Source organism: Pithys albifrons, chromosome 1, assembly GCF_047495875.1.
Source record: "Pithys albifrons albifrons isolate INPA30051 chromosome 1, PitAlb_v1, whole genome shotgun sequence".
Classification (NCBI taxonomy): Eukaryota; Metazoa; Chordata; class Aves; order Passeriformes; family Thamnophilidae; genus Pithys; species Pithys albifrons.
The window spans coordinates 79,301,116-79,325,418 of record NC_092458.1 but is presented as its reverse complement, the minus strand read 5'-3'; the positions used below and the strand labels follow the sequence as shown (position 1 = coordinate 79,325,418).

Below are 24,303 nucleotides of genomic sequence, written 5' to 3'. Positions count from 1 at the left end.
CCTGTCATTACTGGTGTTGTGGCTGAATTGTAAATGATGTCTTAGCGTGAAGTTGCTCAACTGCTATTATTATTTTGGAGTATTTTTGCTGATCCTTGATGTTTGTCACCTCTCTTGCTCATCAGTGTGTGGTCTGAGGTGCTGGGACATCCAGAGAGGCGTATATGGAGAACTATAATGGAAATGAATTTTAATTCCACTTTGCAGCACCTTTTTCTATTTGAAAAACAACAGAGACTTTAGTTACTTATTGCAAACGGAAGGGGAAAATGTTTAATTTTGAAATGGCCATGCAATTAAGATGTCTGGTCCCTAATGACCAGCACAGAGGACATAGCACAGAATGTATGAAAAAAACCCCAAGGAATTCCAACCTGTTAGGAACTGACACAGTATAATTAAAATTTACATTTGTTACTGAAAGGGTCTTGGTACAAACTGAGCTCATTAATTCTAAATTAAAGCTTTTATTCTGGCCTGCCTACAACACCCTCTTCTAAAAAGGCTCTGGTTGCTAGATAACTGGGTGGCATTCACACATTTATTGTTACAGAAAGAGACTTGACAGAATTTTATCACTTTAGAACAAATAAAAGTGAATAATGGATTATGTAACCTCTTAAGGAGGCTTGATTCTTTGTGATGATGTTCTAGGTCTTTTGGTGTAAATACGTATGACTTTAGAATTTATATCTTGTATAGTCTTTAGTCTAGAAATGTGCCCATCTACCAGACATGGAAAATTTGCCTAAAAACAGTGACTGCAGTGAAACTTGACACAGCAGAAACAAGGGGAAAGATTAATAGTCCATATTTTAAAGCAGGTTTATACAACAAGGGAAGGAAAACCCCCATCTTTGTTTGTCATTTAATTATTTTATTTACCTGGAGTTGTTTTAATTACTGTTCTACTAGATCTTTAGCCATAGCTCTCAAAGACTTGGAATTTACCCTTATGCCTAGTGAATATTGTTAGAAGCCACCAAAGAGAAGTGATATGAAGATAAGAAAAACACATTAGGAACTGCTATGTTTGTTTCAAGTTGAGCACAAAACAATTTTTGGAAGAAATGTCAACTTCCACTGCTTAGAATCATAGAATCATAGAATTGATTGGGTTGGAAAAGACCTCCAAGATCATCGAGTCCAACCCTTGGTCCAACTCTAGTCCATTTACTAGATCATGGCACTCAGTGCCATGTCCAATCTGCGTTTAAAAATCTCTAGGGATGGTGAACCCACCACCTCTCTGGGCAGCCCATTCCAATGCCTGATTACTCTCTCTGGAAAGAATTTTTTTCTGATATCCAACTTAAATTTCCCCTGACAGAGCTTAAGCCCGTGCCCCCTTGTCCTATTGCTGAGTGCCTGGGAGAAGAGACCAGCCCCCACCTAGCTAGAACTTCCCTTCAGGTAGTTCTAGACAGTGATGAGGTCACCTCTGAGCCTCCTCTTCTCCAGGCTAAACAACCCCAGCTCCCTCAGCCTCTCCCCATAGGGCCTGTGCTCCAGTCCCTTCACCAGCCTTGTTGCTCTTCTCTGGACTCGCTCCAGCACCTCAATATCCTTTCTGAACTGAGGGGCCCAGAACTGAACACAGTACTCAAGGTGTGGCCTCACTAACGCAGAGTACAGGGGAAGGATCACTTCCCTGGTCCTTCTGGCCACGCTATTTTTGATCCAGGACAGGATCCCATTGGCCTTCTTGGCCACCTGGGCACACTGTTGGCTCATGTTGAGCTTCCTGTCAATTAGTACTCCAAGGTCCCTTTCTGCCTGGCTGCTCTCCAGCCACTCTGCGCCCAGCCTGTAGCGCTGCAGGGGGTTGTTGTGGCCAAAGTGCAGGACCCGGCACTTGGCCTTGTTGAACTTCATCCCATTGGAATCAGCCCATCTCTCAAGTCTATCCAGATCCCTCTGCAGAGCCCTCCTGCCTTCCAGCAGATCGACACTCCCTCCCAGCTCGGTGTCATCAGCAAATTTGCTGATGATGAACTCAATCCCCTCGTCTAAATCATCAATAAACATGTTAAACAGGACTGGACCCAACACAGATCCCTGGGGAACACCACTAGTGACCGGCCGCCAGCTGGATGCAGCTCCATTTACCAGCACTCTCTGGGCCTGGCCCTCCAGCCAGCTGTTAATCCAGGAGAGGGTACACTTGTCCAGGCCATGGGCTACCAGCTTTTCCAGGAGTATATTATGGGAGACAGTGTCAAAGACCTTGCTGAAGTCCAGATAGACCACATCCACAGCCTTCCCCTCATCCACCAGGTGGGTCACCTGATCGTAAAAAGAGATCAGGTTGCTTCATCTGAGCCATACAGATTTGTAAGTAAAGTATGCGGTTCAAATCATGAAAAATTAGCCCTTTAGAAGCTGTGTGAATACCTAGTTGCTTGTGTTCCCCAAAGTGTTGACTAAAGGTATGAATTGTGTTACCCTGAATAAGGAATCCATACGACTTAAGTAATGCCTTAAATTTGAAATAGCTGACCTGGCACTAGTTCTGAATTATAGCTTTGTTGCTGAGATTATTAAACTAGTGCCATAACATCTGTGCAGCCACAGTTTTCATTTGGAATACATCTGCAGCTAGTGTGATCATCCTATGCAGTCACATGTTGCTTTATAACCTTGACTAGGCTAACTGAGCTGGAATAATTGAAGCTAATTGTTGTAGCACAGGCAAGTCCTGGATAGATTTAGAACACTTAGGCATTACAGCACCATGTATTTCTACTAGAGGGCACTCATAGTTTGTTCTGAGCAGTAATAGAGCTTGGCATTTGTATAACATGTATCTTCAAAGCGTGGTGCCAACAGTAGCTTTCAGGGAGTGCTGTGAGGTAGGTGTGTACATTGATCCCTAATTTACACATGAGGAAACTGAGGCAGAAAGGTTAAGGTACTTGACCCAGATCACATCAGGAATTAAGGGATGTTTAACACAGGTATTAAAAGATAACTCAGTGATCAAGACAACTTGAAAATTACTCTCCTTGATAAAAGTCTGCTCATTATATATATGTATCTTTACCTCTGTGTCTGTCTAAATTATTTCTGAATGCGAATTTTCATTTTTAAAACTGAGACCTTACTTTCTAATTCCAAAATTCTGTGGCAAAAATTGAAGGCTTTAGGAAGAGCACATAAAGAGCTATAACTCTTCCTAGCTTCTCTGGATTGCTTACATAGTAACAGATCATTTAATAATAGAGTCACAAAATCAGAGAATCATTTGGGTTGAAAAAGAACTTTAAGATCATCAAGTCGAAACATAAACTTAACACTGCCAAGTACTAGGATGAACTTTGGAGGCACACGAACCTCATAAGTCTCACAGGATAAGGTCTACTTGAAGAATTTTTTCCTTTTTCATTTTTCCTATGCAACAGATATTTACTAGACTTTGAGAATTTCACTCCATTTCCAACTAAATATTCATTGAAGTAATGAAGTGATATCTGCAAACAAAAGACATAATGAGATTTGGTCTCCTCCCCTCCACGGTGTTACACATGTCTAAAGAGAGACATCCATCTCAGAGACAGCACCTGCAACTGATAGTTCAGAGTTTAGAAGTGAAAAGCTTGAATAAGAACAGAAAGCATAAGTGATTTGTCTATGGCAAGATACTGGCAAAGTTTGTCTTGAAGGGGCTTGCAGCCAGATGTCAAGACTTCTTGTCTAGACACACTGGTTTGAATGACTCCACCAACCGGCACATTTTGTGAGATGCTGAAAATCAACCATTTAATTTCCACAGTACAGCTCAAAAAATTCTTCACATCTTCCAGAAGTATTTCTTAAGACTTTCACTTTGTTTCCTGTGATAATTCATACAATCATGTTTTTTTAGAAGAATGTTTTCAGAAAGCAAATAACCTTCTATTCAACACAGATGGATTCTTGAAAAGTTCTGCTGCTATGCTAGTGTGGATAGTGAATTTTCCCATTATCATTGACATAATGGAGGGATGCATGCAAGGACTTATAGAATATACACCATTTAAACACACAGGGATGAAGGATGGAGAGGCAGGGGCAAAATCATTGTGGGCTTTTTAGAGAAAATGCTGGCTTTATAGAATAGATAATTTTTCTGAAAACCCTGAGCTGCTTCACCTATGAGACTGTACCCCTGACTACCTGTTTTGTCAGCCCTCACCCTTGACTTGTTCCATTTTGCTTCATTTAAAATAATGCTATCAACTAGGAGAATGTAACTCCTCAGAAAGAGGGAGCTGATACTATATCAGGATTCAGTCTCACAAGCTCAGATCTTGTGGAGAACTGAATGGCATGAAACATTGCTTCAGATTCAGTTCTGCCACTCCATCCAGGAGACTGAAATTGCAATGGGAAGATTTCACTGAGAGTGTTTTTGTTTTCTCTTTCTGAATTGTTAAATTTCCATTGTCGTTATAATCTTCCTCATGTGACACAAGATCATTCAAGCTTGAGGGGTAACAAAACAATGTAATGATGATGTTTGCCTGGTCAAGGTATAGAGAAGACAAGCTGGAAAACAAATGGACAATGAGCATATTGCTGAAGTCACATCAGAAGTACGAGCTTTTAGAAACCATATAGCAAAGAAATAGGTTTTGATATCACTGGTGGTGCTACCCAAATGCCAAAACACAGCCATCCCCACGAGTCTTATCTGACCAATAGTCAAAGAGAATTTTGAATAGTTACTATGGATGAACAGCTCATAATAAATGTTAGCTAAAAAATAAAAGGTAAAATTTAAATATATTTTTGAGAAAATGGCAATCTGCTTAGGGACAATCTGGGCAGGCTGGGTACGTTCAATAAAGTATAAATTGTGAATAGTCTGGAAGTCTCTTAGGATTTAAAGCAAGTCGAACAACTGACAATCTTGGAGGAATTCAAGTGTGGTTTTATAATATCTGGTTCAACAGACTGAACTGGATCACTCTCACTAGCAATTATGTGTTTCACCAAGCATCTGGAAGCTTCATTGATGTTTATATTTTCCTGCAAGAGAAAGAGAGGTTGATTAGTCAATATTAATTAAACCATGCTGCACATTTCCTGTGCATAATTAAACTTTTTTCTAAGCAATATCAAAAGTTTACTTTCCTTAAACAGCTTTCAAAAAATTGACTATATTAAATATTGCTTACTGGAGTTTTGAAGTTAGTTAAGTTTTACATATATTATAATTTATATCTCCTTTAAATTGTACACAGAGCTGACTTTATATTACCTCAGTCTCTTGGTGATTTGATTGCTTCAATAAATTAAAAGAACAAATGCCACAGGGATGTTGAAAACAGATATGTGAAGTAAAGCTCCAGAGTCCATATTTCACTGCGTGAAAATGGTTATTCTAATTTCTGATTAATTACCTATAAGCAATTACAGCAATCAGTAGCACTTAATTTTAAAGTCTTTTACACAGTTTCAAGAAGATTTCTCTATACAATGCTCATAATGAAACATGTGATGAACTAGATTCATTGAATAAATGATACAATTTCAAGTTACTCAGAAAAGAGTCAAAAAAGTTCTGTACCATTTGGAGTCCTCCCTTGCTCCTTTTTGAGGGTGACTTATAACCAATGCCCAGCTTCTGAAGACATATATCACCATTGGTTTCATTTGTAGGAAAGAAACTCTCACTCTAAGGGTTTAGAAGCAAAGCTACCACACATCTTTTCCTACATGTGCATCAACAACATTTAACTTGCAGCAACCTTCACTCTGTAGAATAAGTAAAGTTTAACGGCCTGACCAGTGAGACACAGCTCAGCACAGCATAGAAAATATGCAGTAATATTGAGAAAGGATTTTTTTTAATTACAGCCACCAATATGTTTCAAATAAAAAGTCATGCTTACTGGCATCAAAAACATACTTCTACTCTAACTATTGCCATTGATAACTTGATTTATATAATAGGAGATAGAAATTTCACTGTAGCTTCAATCTTCCAGGAAATTGTATCACACATCCACATACATACATATAGAAATGAATATGAATATATATGTATAAAATTGTCTATATGCACACACTACTTAATAAGGGTAGTACTTGATTTGCAACCTAAGATTAACCAGGTTTTCAAGCTGAATCATTGAATCATAGAATCATAGGATAGTTTAGGTTGGAAAGGACTTTTAAAAGCCATGTAAGTCCCAATTCTCAAGCATGTCCAGGTTCCTCTGGATGGCAATCTGGAGCCTGTTGGCACTGAGGCCATAAACTAGCTATAAAAGAAAGAAACGTGTATGTGTTTCATTAGAGAAGATACATTTACGTGAAGATCAAAGGCTAAAGGAATGTGTGGCTGACTTTGTCTAATCCCCTTGGAATCAATGGCAAAGCTCCAAAAACTCCATTGACCATCCCTTTGCACTACAGTAAGGAGCTGAAATTGTGGATCTAGATGAAAACATTAATAAGTGTCAAGATTTCACAGATTTCTTCAAATACATAAGTGAACTTAAATATTTTATTTGTAAAGGAAATCAGTTGGTTGCAAAAACTCAAATCTTTAGACATGTACGTAGTAACCCTTAGAAAGTAATACAGAGCTGAGAATCAGCTCTGTACTGAGATGTTAAAATGCTGCTGTATCACATGGCTCTCTCAGACCAGACAAGAAAATTCCTCAAGCATGCACCAAAAGACTTTTTCAGATCACTGTGAAATTTTATTTGAAAAAATAGACAATGAAAAATATCCCTCAGTACTGCTTAGAAAGCTGAAGCCAAAATAAGATTTTTAAATGCACAAAACCAGAAATGCAAAAATCTTTTGCATTGTGTTTGCCTTTATTAATGGACTGATCAGCATCTCATTTACTCATGGGTTACTTCTGTCTTGGAATAGCAGCATGGGTTATAGCATAGAAATTATTCAGTAATTTCTTAGGGACTATCTGAGATTCTGCCTAAATAGATTAATACTCAGATGTATTAACAGAACCCTTCTTTGTCCTAGGCTATCATTTTACAGGATTGGGAAAAAGGCAAGGAACCAAGACTACAAAAACATAAAATGGATATAGGTGGACATTCCTGATCCCCACTGGTGGTGGATGGAAGTGCATGTGCCAGATATGAGCCTAAAAATTCAGAAGGAAAACATGGTGGTTTACTTCAGTCAGTACCAAACCAAAAAAGAAATTGGTTTGTTAACCTCTTTTTAAACCTCTTTTTTTTGGAGAAGAATGTCCAAATTGATCATGCAAGTATTGTTTTGACATAAACTGTGAAAAAAAATAGTTTTGGGAATATGGAATTTCAAAGTTTCTCTTTTTCTGCTCTTCTCTCTCCTTTTGCTGTTGCCCTGGTAGGTGTCTGCCCAGATCTATGGAATACCTGTGAAGTGGAATTAACTACAAAGAGAGATCGTCACCAGCTCTGGCCATTCCACCCAAAAAGGCTTCCTCTTTTGATCCATGCCACCCTTCCTCTCTGCCGGAACACCATCCCTTCAAACGTACCAGCTGAAGTTTATGTGACTGAGCTCTTACTTCTTCAAGCAAACTAGGCTGGCGTGGAGGTGAGTGTAAGTCCATCCCTTGAGGAAAGCTGTTTGGAGTTCTACCTTAAAGAGAACAGAGCTACCTGGAGTATGTGTGGTGGCTAAGAGACCAGTGAGAGGTTGTGGTTTATGTGAAGTGAATTGGTTAACCAATAGTCTCATAGCATGTTAGATGTGAGGGTGCATAAAAGGTGTGGACATTACTGCGTGAGAGAGAGATTTACTAGGATGTGAGAGTGAGTCAGATCTAGATCTACTGATGTAATAGGAACTAACTTCTTCTACTATGAGCTATGAGAACTGTCTGTTAACCTATCTTGAATAAACTCCCTAAGTTGTGAGCCTTCTGATCAAGCCTTCTGATGTCTGCTGTGCCGGAGCTCTTCTGACCACCAGTCCACAAAGCAGCTCAGTGTAGGGGGCTCCCCCTATAGGCTGGTTTGTGGGGATTCACTATTTAAAGAATTTGGACCCATGCAATTAAAATTCTGCCTTTTGTTCTGTATGAGAGGAAAGGAATAAAAAGTCCTGTCCTGAGTATAGAGAGTGCAATTTCTCATCCTGAATATTTATATGAACTGTTTAAGCTCCGTGGATGAAAATTTCTCCTGGGGTACAAGGGTAGGAAGAGGAAGGGTGATCCTGACAGATGGCACAGCCAGTTTTGAGTTTGTGTTTAGCTCCAGACTTCTTCTGTGGTTCAGATGACAACTGGTACAAGGTATGGATGAGAAGTGACATGATAAATCACCTGCTGCAAGGAGCCTGTGCTCATGCTGGCAAAGCAACTTCTGCTCTCCCAGCTCTATGCCTTGACTGCTTCCTTTCTGATGCTGCTATTGCCTGTTGCTACAATCCTAATTCTATGGTGTCTAGGTTTGCAGACCAGACTTTGCTGTATTCTGGTCTGACTAATGGAATATTGATTTCTGAACTTCTCCTCCTATAGTGTGTTTTGCAAAAGAAAAATCAATATGCTGCTATGCAGTGAAGCAACTGTAGGCAGTAGAAGGTGATCTGCTATCCAAACACAAACATCTATAGCCCTGCTGATTTTAGAGAGCATGGGGTGTTGAAAGGCAATCAAGGGGAGGAAAGAGAAAAATAAGAAGGTGAAAACCCACTCAACAAATACAAAGAAATGAACAATCAGAAAGTAAGATTGGATAGAGAGGAATAATTATAAACACCTTACTGATAGTATTGAAACATGAAAACAGTCTCAATTATGCCTTAAAAATAAAATTATTTTTCAAAAAAAGAAAATATAGGTGTGACAGCAGAGTGAAATGATGCCTTTCAGTGAGTCTCTTATGTTGAAATGCTTTAGCTGTCATCTTCCCTATGGCTTTTGTTCTACAAAAGAATACTACAGAAATTGTGATGATTGCTGAAGTCTGGACTCTTCTTTGCCAAGGCTCATGGGAGAGTTTTTACTGCAAGACCAAAGAGAAAGGATCTTGCCCATATTATGGATGTCTGTGTGGCTATCAATCCTCTCTTCCTGCTTTTGCTCTACTTCTCACATTGACATCCCAATTCAGCATGATAGCCTTCATAAAACCCTTTCTGGGGCATCTCCCCTTGCCCTGTCCACTGAGGTACCTCCCTCATTTCTATGTGCCTCAAAAAGTCCTATTATCTGAAAGATACCATTACAGTCAGTGATGCAGGAGTTGAGTTGTGAATCCAGCCCTAAGTGACTTACCCTGCACCAACCTGACTATGTCTGCCACAGAGCAAAGACCTGAACTCAGCTTCTGTGATGATCTCTGACTGTTTGAGCTGATCTTTCTCTTGACCTCATCAAGAAGGAATGCAAAAGTGAAAATCAGCACATGCTAGTCTTTGTTCTAAATAAAAAGTAAAATTATCAAATAAAAAAAAAAGGCAAAGAAAATAACTCCGAGCAATCTCTGAAAGACAGAAATGAACACTGGAAGACACAAATGAAATTACAGTTTGCTTTGTAGATTGATCTCATGCAAATATATCTTTTCAAAGGGCAATTTAATAGAAAGGATAGCAACTCAGGGCTGGGAAAGAGAGTCGCATTATTTCAAACCTTTGAACCTATTATGGGAAATGTCATAATCTGGTAAGCAATAATCAACTGAAGGGAAAATAATACTTTATCGAGTGTGATGCAAAGCAGTACACAAGCTCAGCAAAATTCTTAGCATTCTGGACTGCCTTCCTCCTTATCTGCCATCTCTACTGCTCATGCAGAATATTAGCATTTAGGGCATTCCATTTTAATATATGAAATAAATCCCTGCAGATTAGACCGGCTCTTAGGTCTTCATAGAAGAAAAAAAGGCCTTTTCTAGTTTTAAGTCTCACTTTCAGATGAAATTTTTCTTTCTTTTCCATGTAGATGTATTAGATTTGACTGGCTGGTTGTTTTCTAGTTATAAGGCTTCTCCCTTTTTACATTGGTAGTTTCTTCCTCTGACTGAATCTGATATTTCAGAGTCTTACCTTGAAAGTCAGGGTGAAGAACAATGTGCCTGCAGGCATAGCTACTTAACCTAGGCACCTGGGGAGGTCTAAATCAGCACCACTTAGAGACATGACCTTAAACTACCACTAGAGTTGAAGAAAATTTACTTCCCATAAGTAAACATTTACAAATTGTGAAATATTCAGGATTAGACAGGAGCCTAGTGAGAAGCACATAGCTTCCACACTTTTCATAATGCAGTTAAATCTGGGAGCAGACTTTCGAGATGCTTTAACCTGCATTCCCCTGGAGCTAGCAGTCTAAGGGAATGGCTCCACATGCTCCCTTAGCAGAGCCCCTTGGAAAACGCTGAGAGCAGAGCCTTATTAAGATGGTATGCCATACTGCTGTGGTTGTGTTTCTAGGAAAATGTAACCATACAAGTTAAAAGCCATCTGGATGCATGAACATGAAATTCATAGGTGTGTACTGCTGTAACTGCCACTCAGAGAACAAGATAATTTCTGTGATTGAGTTCTTATGGCTGGTTGAATATTCTGCAAAAAAATTATTTCACTAAACGATCTTCTGATCTCCACATTTTTGTGATTCTGTGAATTTCTGGTTTTGGGACGGCACTAAATAACATATTTCTTAAAAGTGATCCAGAGAACTATAGGACAGCTGTAATATCCATAAGATAATCTAAATCAACTCCTTTTAGTTACAGGAAGCAAACTCTGCAGAGGATCCTGCACAGAGTGACTGAACTGAAAGGTTCTGCCTTAGATGTCAGCTTCATTTTTTGCTTTATGGCAGAAGCTGAAATATTTTCCAGGACTCTGAAGTGAGATTTGTTAGACTGTTTTTTGAGTGAATTAAAAAGACAATGTAGGGAGCCACACATCCCTAACTGGATCTGGCAGTCTCAAATAGATTGCTTTGTTTTCAGTTACCAGATCAGCAGATTAGCTGTAGAGTGTCAGCCTAATTCAAATGCATGTTCAAACCTTGGTTTTCTTTATGGAAATCAGAACTACTTATCCTGTTCCTCTGCAAGTCTACTGCCTAGCTTGCTTTTTCCATCTTTCATAATAATTGTCCAGTCAGGAGAACTGATGAATTTGTGATTTTAAATGAGGTCTAGTAGAGCTTGGTTTGTTCATAGAGGTTACTAGTAAGATGAGCTGAATTAATGTCCTTGCTTGGTGAAAGAAAAGGCTGGATCAGAGGAGAGAGTCACTTTCTGAAGATAATGCAGCAGATCAGTGGCAAAGAGGACTTCCGATTGCTAGTCCAGCATTTGGACCCTCTGGGGGCTTGGAACTGGATGATCTTTAAGGTCTCTTCCAACCCCAATCCTTCTGATTATATGAAGACACACAGTGGACTCTGTCAGACAAAAGCTGGAGAAAGGACATATTTCTATCCACATTTTTGAAAGAATGAAAGATTCTATAACTTTTTCCTAGTCCAAATAGAACGTGTCCAAATAGCCCAGAGACTCAGACTGCTCATCAGTCTCCAGGACATGATCATCAGCAGACAAGGAGCTTAACCTAATTTGGTAAGGATCTGAAAAGCATGGCTACCAGCCTTTCTGGGCATTTTGGATAACCCATGAATGTCTTTTTGTCTTATTCTGTATTACTGACAGCAGAATTACAGCAGGGAAAACCAGCATAACCACAGCACAGCCATGGTCGTAAGATATTTCAAGTTATGTCTGAATTAAGTACTTTCAAGAACATTTCGTTTTGCCTGACTTGTCTGTTTTCTTGCGCAAGTTCCATTTTGATTATAAAGTGATAATAAGCTTGAAATCTCTCCTTTTCTAATCCAAATCAAAGGCTCACCTCTTTGAACTAGGAATGGTGGTGAAAGCAGTTTAAAGGCTTGGAAACATGAGTGGAACTCTCAGCTGCCCTGGCCATGTGCTGGATAATTAAATGTGTGACAGGAAGGAGAAATTTCCTGCCTTTAAAAGAATGAATGCTTCACAGTAGTAGTGGTCATGAAATGAATTAAAGAATTTACTACTGAGGGTTATTTTGTGACTATCTGGGGATATGCTTTACGGATGGTAGTCAATATGCGTGAAGTAAATATGCATAAATAAAAGAGACCAGGCTCACCACCAGATATATAGTAGTAGTGTAACATGTGACTATACTGAGTGGTGTTGTTGTCCAATAAGGCCCCTCTTACAGGGCAAACTATCCAAACAAATTCTTCTACCTTTGTAGGGAGCAGAAGACTGGAAAGGCAGAGTATTTGCTTCAAATTAGTGTAAGGGTCAAAACTAATACAGGAGAATGCATTAGGTGGCCGAAATATTTTATATTGGAGTTGTTAACTTATGAAAAATAGCACCAGGGAATAAAAGTGATGGTTTTTTGGTGTGGGTACATATATAGTATGCTACTTTCTGCAAGGCAATCAGAATGAAAAGATGTTATTTTTATAAGTAATCACCTTTGTTTTTCAAAAATGCATAATAAATCATATTCAGTTTACTCTGAAGGCTATAACATTTCCAAGCACGTCTCCAGAAAACCTCCGGAGATCTAATTATTCCAGGATATCAGAAAGGGAGAGTTATTACTTATTTGAACTGCTAAAACTACTAGCTGAAATATGATGACTTCTCTGTCCATGTTATTATGCTTCCAAAGAGCTTCTATTCTCTTTAGCAAACACAGATAGGTATTTATTTTCCCCAGACCCAGCTTCAATTATTTAATATGTCTTCGGCTGAAAGAATACCAGTATGTATAACATCCAATATTTTAAATAACAGTAATAATAACTTTTTTTAGGAAAGAAAGCAAAGGTTTAATTATAGAACTTAGACAAACTGGGGAAATTATTCTGATCTAACTTAACCTAAAAGATATGACTCTGCCATCTTTACTGGAATTACTCTTGGCATAATTTTAAAGTCAGGAACCTCCAATTCTGGGTGGAAATCAGGTGTGGGGACTGCAAAATAACAGATTCTAGCCTCTGATCTACAGCAGCAGAGTCTGGTAACAGTCATGTGTCCTCAACTCTCACTGCTCCCTTTACAGAGGGTTTTGAAGACAAGTCTTGTCATAGATGCATTTCTTGCTGTTCCTACATGATTGCACTGGCAATCTAAGGACTGTTAGGATTTCTGAGTTTAATAAAGTAAGAAGAATCTAAATATTTCCCATGTTTAGAATCAGTCCAAATCTTAACTCTATGTGGCTTAGAGAAACTTTGCAAACTTTTCCTCTATTGTGACTTTTTAAAAATTTATATATCCTTTATATGTTCTTTATACTTCCATAGTTCTGCCCAAAACTGGCTCCATCATCACAGTAAAACCTCTCTGTGACCTTTGCAGTTGTTTTTACATTCACTTTCTGTCATGACCTGCAATAGCCCTTGGCACAATAAATGTGGTTGTCTTTTCTAAGAGGTGGACAGGTCTTTGCTGGGGACTGATGTACACAAGTCATGGTACAGATTGCTTTCTCATAGGCCCAAGTGCAGTGACCAGCTTCATGTCTGTTAATCCAAACCTGGAATAACAAAACTATAGCCCTGTAGCCTTTAAACAATGATTCATCCTGTTCCATCACATTGTCTTTGAAAGTCTGTTAGATGCAGGAATTTTAAAATGATTTATTAATTTCTTTCCACATGATTTTTGTGGTGTTTTTTCCCTTAAGCCTCTGTTTTCAGTGAAGAGTCCTTGTCACCCGGAAATGAAGACACATGTACATGTCAGAAGTGAAGAAAAAGTAATTCTGAGGAAAATAGCCATACACAGTGCTACACATCACTGGTGGAATGGACCTCAAATACTCACAACCAGACATTTCATGTTATTTGTGGCCTGAAAGATGGTTAGACACTTAACAGAATATTGGAAAGGGCCAGAATACATAATCCTTACAACAATAATAATCTCCTAACTCTCAACATCTTCTTATGGCAGCTACCACTCTAAATGCTTCATTCTCTGAGATTTTTGTGTGGTTTTTTTTGTTGTTGTTGTTGTGTTGATTTTTGGTGTTTTCAGGTTTTTTCCCCTGGAATAGTAAGCCTTCTGCTGTAACTATCATGATGAAGTTGATGAGCCAAGAGATCTTGGCTTCTTTCTTAAACCAGAACTGGACACTGTCCATAATAAAATGTAGTTTATCCTAGAGAAGAACACTGGATTCTCTTGGCCTTGTGCATCACAAATCAGCAGATGAACCACAGATCTGAATTCAAACCAGGTGCTGCACATGAAGAAAGATAATTTGCACACTGACCTAAACCAAATCCTCCCTAGAAATGTTTGTTTAAAGAAACAATGACTAAATTTGAGGCCCATTCTAAGAAAGCAAAGACACTAATCACAAAAACATAGAATCATAGAATTGTAGAATCATAGATAGGTTTGGGTTGGAAGAGATGTATAAAGGTCATCTAGTCCAACGCCCTTACCAGGGCTGGGGCATCCTCATCTAAACCAGGTTGCTCATAGCCCCATCCAATCTGGCGTTGAATATTTGCAGGGATGGAGCATTCACCACCTCTCTGAGCTACTTGTTCCAGTGCTTCACTACTCATATTAGAAAAAAATTCTTCCTTATGTCTAGTCTAAATAGACTCTCTTTTGTTTTAAAACCATTACCCCTTGTCCTATTACAACAGGTCTTGCTAAAAGGCTAGTCTCCATCTTTCTTATATGCCCCTTTTAAGTATTGAAAAGCTGCAATCTCAGCACAGAATATGTGCAATGCTTGAGACAGTGTAGGACAAGCTGCTATTCACCTGCTGTTACCTCTGCTGATTACAACTGAAACATCTTTTACATATTAATGCTTAAATAAAGTGTCAAGACCAGAAAAATAAAATACAAATATACACTCTAAAGATTCTTATATAACTTACCTGAAGTGCTTAAAAGTAATTAAAAAATCAAATGTAGCATTTTGGCATTCAGTCTACCAGCAATTTAGGTCAAACTAGAACCAAACTGCTTACATTTCAAACATCCAAAAGTTATTCAGAGTTGTTAATGATGACACCAGCTTTCTTAATAGGAGAACAAAATCAACACAGTATCCACTGAATTGTTGTGTTCAAACCAACGTTTCACATGCCAATTCTCCAAATCATTCATGCACTGAGATTATTTGAGAAATCTCAAATTGATATACAGTACCACTGTATCTTGGGCCTTTATAATCTGAAAGTTCCAGTGTCGTTTCTGATTTTTATCTCAGTTTTCCAGACATTCAGGAAATCTGTACCGAGGCAAAGAATTGAACTCAGGGCACTTGGACCACTGATATTTTCTTTCTCCCCGGACACATTACTTTTTTGAAAAGCCTTTTGAAAATGAGGGCTTATAACAGTAAACACTGTTATAATAGACTGATGATAATAGACTGACTTTATTTCTGCAATCTAAGACAATAAATCAGCATTTCTCAGGCAAAGGGGTTATATAACTATTTAGAGATAATATTCAATGTTAAAAATTGTAAAAAACATCCTTATATTATTCATAAGAGGTAGCTTTGATGCCTTATCTTAGGTTGTCTTCATCCCCAGGCTATTATGCAGTAAGCTGTTGCCCAGTTACATACTTTACTGTTGGCCTATTGCATTAGAGCAGCTGTATTTCAGAATGTTGCACATAATCTGCTTTGCAATAAAAGGCCTAAAACAAATAGAAATGTATAAATTTCCAAGTTCACCTTTAATTAATTCCACTAAAAGAGGAGTTTTGTAAGGTACACATTTAGATCAAATGAACTATTTTAGGAACTGATTTCTCTATACTTAGAAAGATTTAGAAAGAAATAGAAACATTACCTTGGCTGATGTTTCAAACCAGCCCACGAACCCATTCTCTTTGCAGAACTGATCCATCTTGATGCCGTTGTTCATAAGAACATCTATTCCCTGGTCGCATTTGTTTGCTAATAGGACTGTTGGCACAGGTTTGCCATTTGGAAGAACCAACTTAGAGTCCAAATCCTCTTTCCATTTTGTCACTGCTTCAAACGTTGCAGGTCTTGTAACATCAAAGACAATAAATGCCCCCATGGCCTCTCTGTAATATACCCTGGTCATGTTTCCAAATCTTTCCTGTCCTGTGATGAAGAAAGTAGAAGGGGAGAAAAAACCACCACCTTGTAAAAATCAATGCTTCCAATCTAGATCAGTATTTCACATAGCAGTTCTTCTATGAGAACATTACTGAAGGCAGGACTTTATTTCCTAAGTTTCTGGGAAACTACCCCTTGTCTATATAATTGTAAGTACTATGCTGGACTGATTTACATGAAAATGCAGGAAGAGTATTGCATGAAAAAGAAATTTTCAAGCAAACATCCAAGGAAATTTAATAACTTTATGACAAGCTTCTGTGTACAAGGTCTTATTAGGCTGCCAGATTTCTTGGTTTGTGGATAGTGTCAAGGGTCTTGGTGTATGTTATGGGACTTCAAACAAAAATCACAAAAAAAAATCTAGGTATCAGATCAGAAGCTCCTTGAAACTAGGGTATTTTGTGCGAAATATCTAACAGAACTGAACTGCTCATGCATGAGGAGGATCCTGCATGTTCTCATGCTAGTGATAATAATAACCACCAGTAACATAACTTAGCTCTGGAGCCATACCAGGCATTAGAGTTATTACAAAATTATTTTCATTAATAAAATAAAACATGGAGGTGAGAAGGTGAATTTAAAATCTTATAAACATGCAAAGTGTTCTAAGAAGTAGCCCAGTAGTAGAATATGAAGAACTGCATTGTTCCAGTGAAAAGATGTGGAAGGACACATGATCATCTGTTCAGAAGCTTTATGGTTTTATTACCCAAATTCAAAGTGATTCTGGTAAGTTGTTAACAGTATTTTTGTGAGCTAACAATTTATTATTATATTCAAACATGGACATTTATAAACATCTGTCATTGTATATGATTAAAAGTATGAAAATTAACACACTTGACACCAGGGTGCAGTATGATGATCAGCTGTGGGTTTTTTAATATATCTGCTGTTTTCATGAGAACTTTGAAAAAATAAATTGCACAGAATTTTTCTAGAAAAATAAAATTTCCACTAATGTCTACTGCTGAGCTGTGATCCAAAAAAGAATTATTAGCTTCTGAAATATTTCACAATAGTAGTCTTTAAGCAAGATGACTGCTGTATATGCTTCCATAGCTGGGAAAAAGTGCTATGAAAAATAGAAACACTAGTGGAAACTTATCTCTAGCCTTGCTTTCTCAATATGAGTAATTTTGAGTAAGTTAGGAAGACAAGAATATTAGCAGTCTGCCTCTGACCATAGGAAGGTTACCTGTGAAGGTTTTATCTGATGGAAATCATGCTTTCAAATTTAAGGCTGGGGAAGAGGAAGAATGCCAATTGCTGGGCTTCTAGAGCATGCAGTTTCATTTAATGGAAATAGCATTGAACCCATTTATAGGGTCAACACCATCAGTTTGTGATGTTTATCTTTGGGTTTAAGCACTGTGGCAGCAAGGAGACAGTCATTCACATGATAAAGAAACCAAAGAGGAAGGCCATCTTCAAATTCATGTCAGATTTTTTTTTTACCTTAGACAAACACTGTATTCTATTGATAAAGCATGAGAGAGATAGATTATTTTTTGGAAATAAAGAGTCCATATTGAAAACTTCTTATTGCTATGTTTTATTAAAATGTCTTATGATTCCTATTTGTGGACTAATCAGATGAGTGGCTAAGTCATGTGTTATTCAATAATCTCCTTGTTGAGCAATTTTTGTTCTCATCTGCAAGAAGGTGCCTTCATACAAAAGTTAAGGTCCCGTGAGAAACATAGAAATGAGACAAGCAGCAACAATTGCAATTAATATTTGAGGGATATTTTATTTCAGTGACACTTTATACTAGTCATGCAAAATTCTTGAGATGCTTGCACCATAGATACTGTAAGAGCAGCTAAACTGGGGCCTCACACATACTTATTGGGACACAGATCACTAAGAAATGTGGGACATGGTGTCATAGAACATAAACTAAAATATTCATTTGTGACATAAAATCATTCATCATGTACCATAAACTAAAATATTCATTTGTGACATAAAATCATTCATCATGAACTAAGTTACTAGAGGAATAAAACATTCTTATGTTGTGATCTTCTGCCTAATATTGGCCTGCAAAGTTCTGACAAATTGTATGACTCTGCTTCCTCCTCTTAATTCCAGCTGCTTTTGCAAATACACAGGGTTTTCACTGCACAGAAAAGCCACCATGTGTTTGTAAAAGCAGATTTAAACAGCAGGACTGGTATCACCAATATCCACAGTCACTTCAAAGAAAGAGAAAGAATGAAAATGATGACTGGATAAAGAACCTAAACTCTTTTTGAAGTGGTCTTTCTCCTCAGTTAAAATTAATATAGAAATATACTTGTCAGAAAGACATTAGGCAACTTTGAATGGAAAAACAATTGGTTTATAAACTGGAGTTTCAGTTTTATCCATTTGCATAATGACTTTACTTTTATTTAACTTACATTGTAGAAAAAGTGATCTCTAGTAGTTGCATGATGTTTGGAGAGTTAAATAATATGTCTTAGGATGCAGAAAGACTTTTTTCCATAGATTCTTTCTTATATGAACAAATCCTATATTAATAGATAAGGTTCCTTTAGAAAAATTACTCATAGTAATAGGCATCGTTTGATGTATTAAAGGTGTCAGAATCTGGCCTTAGGTTTTCAGCAACACAATGGTAATAATTAGGCCAGAAAATAGATTAACCATTAGCTATTCAGTGATATCTTGCAGGCAGCCCTGAACATTAGAATCTGCTTTATTACAAAAGTGACTGGGGAAGATGGGTTTTGCTTTTCACTGGAAGGGATCAGAAACTTGTGAAATGTTTGTTCTGGCCCGCTGTACTTTACTGCACCCCTGGCAAGGCCACTGGCATCTGGCAACAAACCCCACAAGTCCAGTGGCCTTTGCCCACTGAGATGGTGCTTTATGTTGGGTTTTATCAGCCTTAATTTGGATTCAAAAAAGTAACTGGGAATATCTAAGATTAGGGTGCCTTTGTAGTTAAGGACTAAGAAGAGATGTCTAATTGTTAAACCAGATGATTCCCACCCCACTTTGAAGTGAACCCAGTGAGACTAAGGTGACAAAGCAACAAGACTTCTGTTAAAGGGAAGGACTCCCTGTCTGAAGAGCAGTTGCCCACACATTTATCCTAATCTCAAAAGCACCTCCGCAGCAGGGAAAGGCATCAGTTCATGGGCTTAAAGCAATCAATAGCTGAATTTACATAGTTTATAAAAATGCACCCCACGTAACTTTGTACAGAAATCTACAATTTTCACTAATCACTATCATATCTGATGAAGTTGTAAAAACTAATGGTAAAGTGCTAAAACCTCAGATAATTTCTACTATCTTGCCCACAGCATCTGAAATGTGGGGCAAGTTAAATTTGATTAAAACTGCCTCATGTCAAGTTTTACAATGGCTTTTACTTTTTGTCACTGTTCCTCATCCTGAGAAACAAATGCTTTTGGGAACCATCATGCTTTACAGAGAGCCTCTAGCTAAAACTGATAAGCTGTAAATTGTGAAGATTTAAACATTTTTTTACCTTTCGCTTCACTTTCAGAATATTCACACTTTAATTCAAATCATTGTCTTTATGGACTGAAAGTTAAGCAAGCCTTGAGGTGGTGTTCACCACTCCAGAACGTGGAAAAGAAGGCTGTTGGCAAGATCTGGCCCACGCATCCCATCACAAATCGATACTGAAATAAAAATCCCTAACAGCGAGGGACTTATTTATGTTTGCAGAGCAGCAATTTCAAGGTAACTTAGCCTTGAAATCACCATGACTATCTTATTTATGCATATGTACTGCAACGTTTAGCAGCCACTAAAAGCATGCTGTGCCTGGCATTAGTGAGCAGTCTCCTTACTCCTGCAGCATAACAGTCCTAAAAACTTTACAACTGCAGAGACTCTTGCCTGTATCTGTGCAAAGACTGCTGTTTCCAAGGGTGAAAGTGGCAGGGAAAGGAATCAAAACTGTTCTTTCCCCACTGGTTTTGTCTCCAAAGCATTGGTCCAACTCCTTATGAGATAAGAACCAGCCTTCCAAAAGCAAATCAACATATTTTTGGTAGCAATGAAAAATCCAGCCCACACATATGCAGCGGGAGTGATAAGGGAAGTGCTGAGCCAGCTGTGGAAAAGGAGCAGGGAAGGCTGGTCTGCTCCCCACTGCATTCAGAGCTGCTCCCTGCAGTAAATCTGAAGCTAAGGCTGGTCTTCAGAGAGATCTCCAGGCTATGTGGGCACGAAACACAGACAGTGGCATGTAGAGCAGCCTTGCAGATGCATCCAGATCTGCAGTCTGCAACAGTTGCTTTCTACACATGCAGTGTGCCAACCTGCATCTGCATGCCTGCACCCACGGCAGCCTTGTCTAAAACACAATTAAATGTTTCTTTTAAAGCTTTCCTTCTAACAATCCATTAAGGAATTTAAAAGATACTCACAAAGAGTCAACAGAAAAGATAAGGAAACAAATTCAGAAATTGACTGAGGAGCTAGGTTTAAAGTTGCATGACACACCAGTAGAGGTGATGGCACACTTCAACAGAACACAAAAACTATCAATTTGGGACATTCAGTGAAATAAAACGGAATTGTTGTGAAGAAATTAAAGACAAAGAGAATTTTATCATGTATATCTCCTCTCACACACAATAGTAGAAATCCAGTCACTTCAAACCTTGACAGTTCACTGAATCAGACATAAATAAATAGATTTTAATGACAGTGTATTGTTATTGACATCATAACTTCAAAAACCATGAAGTTTAGTCCAATTATTCCTGCCTATCACCCACAGCTTCGGGAATATATTATGAATCAAAACCCCTGTCTTAATGTAACAATGTGTGATGCAGAGACTACTTTATCCCTGAATTATTTTTTCTAATGCTTAGTTGTCTTTGTTCAGCATTTCTCTCTCAGCTAAATAAATGTAGTTTCTGCATTTAACAATTAGATTGTATTTAAGTTTTGTATAGCAAATTAAAAAAAAATAGAAAAATATGTTACTGATACATTAACTACGAAATTCGATGATACCAGATGTACCAAATTTGCTTTTTCTTCATGTGTATGATAAGGGTAAACCAGGGTAAACTGCTTGCTCTTACCACAGCTGGAATAAGTCACTCCTCCAATGAAGTCACCATGTATATAAATCCTGCTAATAACATATATAAGCTTGACACTGGTTTTACTCAAAACATTTTGGAGGAAATTATTTCTAAATTGTTAAACAATTTACTGCCCACTGATCCACAGTGTGAAGTGCAAGGAACAGGACACACATGCTTGGTGCTAAGTTCACTGACTGTATAATGGAGGAGGGAAGAGGAAATAAGAGCTAAAATGATACCTGATATCTCTGTATACATACATATTTAAATACATATTCACATAGAGATATTGATATTAAATATTACTGATATATTTGCAGCATTTGCTTCAATTCAAGATGTCCTGAATGCTAAGCTAACATCTTTCAGCTTGGTCAGAGACCAAAAATTTATTTCTTTACACACAAAGCTAAACACGATGTAATAACAGAGATTCTACCAAAAGAGAGTGGATGTTCTGAGACCAGAGATTTTATTTTTCTCCCTCTTTTCATTGCATATTTGTTGTTTTGCAAATGGTGATACATGACCAGCCACAGTCAGGAAAAAACCCTTCCATTCTCTCCATATTTCCAATCAATTTTACTTCACTTTCATTTTTAAAACATTTTTTTTCTCACCATCCAGATGTCTTATTCATGACAACTTCTATGCCTGCACCACAACGATCTGAATTCAGTGTGTTGCTTACAGAACTTGCTTTCTGTGTACAGGCAGCAACAGCTAAAGCTTCTTACACAAAAGTCATTAAAACTGAGACAGCAACTCTTTTTATTACAACCAGTCTTGACCTTCACAGTGATGCTGTGAATTGGGCAATTCATATGAAATTTAGTACGATGCTGTAATTCTCTCTGTCATGTGTGATAACTCAGAAAGCATGCTAGTCATTCAGTACTACAACTAGGTGTAATTGCTTCTGCAGCCTGACTGAAAGCTACATCATATGATCTGCCAGCACATGATTAGTAGAGTAATAAATCTCTGAAACAAGGCATGGAAAATACATTCTTTAAGGCCCTGATGCATCTAGAATTTACTATCAAATGCTTTTCCTAATGCAGAAGAGTTTTGCTGGCAGTGTGTGTATTTGTTGTTATCAGTCACTAGTAAGCAATGAAAGAAATGTTTCCCCTGTTATTCTTTTAATAAAGAAAAATGAGCAAGTATGTATTTAACATCATAAAACCCCAAGACTAAAATGATATGTAAAAAGGTTGAGTTTATACATGTGTTGCATAAAGCAGCGTTGTTGCAAAAGTTTTAGTAACTTGGTGCCAAATTCAGAGCTCAGACATGAGACAGCTAAGTGCAGAAGAAAGGCATGCCCTCCTCTGATAAGAATGTCAAGAATTTTCTCATTTCACCAGTTTTACTCCGCGTTGTTTCAGACTAGATCACTGAACCCACAACTCAGGCCACAGGCTGGCACAGTTGCCTAACAGCAGCTCACCTTTATTCCCTTTATTCTACTTAATGAAAGTAACTTCTTAATTTAACTGAGTTTTTAAATGCTCTCCTTTATGCTGTAAACTATTGTGTTATATCTCTCCTTGGATTGCTATGTTCATTAAATGAAAAATAATTACTTACACTATGTGAAATATGCCATCAAGATAAACTTATTTTGTGGACTGAAACAAAAATTATTAATTTCCAGCAAGGAGCTGGCAAAAAAAAATTTACAGTTTGAATTTGAAGCCAAATAAACTCTGAAGCACAACCATGTCAGATTCTGTGTGTTTTAGTTATGTACGCATGCAGGGATAGCCGTACTTCTTTACTCTTTTTCTCCTTGCACAGAGTAAAGTATGTTGGTTTTTTTCTCAATGTTGGAATAAGGATAATGAAACACAAGTAATTCTATTTTTAACGACCAAGATTACAGCCAAATAGAAACGGTTCTGTTTTCAAAGGACATCAGAAGTTGTTTTCGTTGAACTGAAGGAGGGAAGGTAGGAAAGAAAGAGAGGAAGAAGGAAAGTATTTTGATTACATAACTTAGTGATATCTTTTATTTTTTAAACTATAAAAATAATTTTAATCATTTTACTGAATGGCTCATTTTATTCCACCAAATTAAATACATGTAACAGGATGTTCTTGTTACTCTCCCTCCTGTCACAGAGATCTTTATTCTCCCGCCTGTCACAGAGATCTATTACTCTAAGGAAACAAAGTTGCAGGAAAACAACTGGGGCATTTGGAGAAAGGTGCCTGTGTCCCTGTATGTGTCCAAGGGCTTGGGAGAAAAATCAGACAGCACAGGTTTCACTTTGACACCCCTTGACTGGGCGTCTGCTGGCTTTACAGAAACTTCAAAATGTCAATCTGCACTTAAGGTTTTCTCTCCTCAATCTGCTCTCCCTCACTGAATAGGCACCAGTGGTTTCCAACTTTTAAATTAGTACAAATGAATTTGGGTCTATATTTTGTATTATCTTTGAATGGGCTATGGGGCAAAGGGTTCTCCTCTGTACTCACCTGCAATATCCCAGAGCTGAAGCCGTACCACAGTCTCAGCATCCCAGTTTAGCACCTTCAAAGCAAAGTCCACCCCAATCGTGGCCCGGTAGTGTGGGGAGAAGTTCTGGTGGACATAACGTTTGATGATGCTGGTTTTGCCCACTCCCAGGTCCCCGATCACCAAAAGCTTGTAGAGGTGCTCTTTCTGGCTGTGCTTCTGCATCTTTCCTGTGGCTTTGGCTGCTCCCTGCAAACTGATTGCATGCTCTGCCCGAGGAATCCTGCCAGCCTGAGGGGAAGAGAGGGAGTGAGAAACTGGGGAGGGAAGGAAGGAGAGCAAGGTAGGTGGAGGCTCTCTCCCTCCGTAGGGAAGCAGGATCACCAGGTCCAGCAGGCAGCCCTGCTGGGAGATGAAGTAAGGAAGGACTGGGGGAAGGAAGTCTTCCAGAAAGATTTGTGTGTATGTGTGTAAAGGTCAGCACGAGGTGTGTCTGGGATTAGTCTGGCTGCTAAAGACTTTGCAGGAAAATTCGTGCAACAGTCCTGTCCTCTGTTTTGATCCTTGATGGAAGGACAGTATTCCTGTTGTGCCGTAGTTTCACACTCATTTTTTAAATCACTGCCT

At 38.2% G+C, this 24,303-nt stretch overlaps 1 protein-coding gene across 1 annotated transcript; it reads right to left on the bottom strand.

Annotated features, from left to right (window-relative positions):
- Positions 1-4,840: 4,840 nt before the first annotated feature.
- RAB38 (RAB38, member RAS oncogene family) lies at positions 4,841-24,082 on the bottom strand. The gene is made up of 3 exons (XM_071571600.1): positions 23,697-24,082; positions 15,818-16,098; positions 4,841-5,010 (listed from the first exon to the last, which is right to left on the bottom strand). The coding sequence occupies exons 1-3, from the start codon at positions 23,899-23,901 to the stop codon at positions 4,858-4,860; spliced, it is 639 nt and encodes a 212-aa protein (XP_071427701.1). The 5' UTR covers positions 23,902-24,082; the 3' UTR covers positions 4,841-4,857.
- Positions 24,083-24,303: the final 221 nt, after the last annotated feature.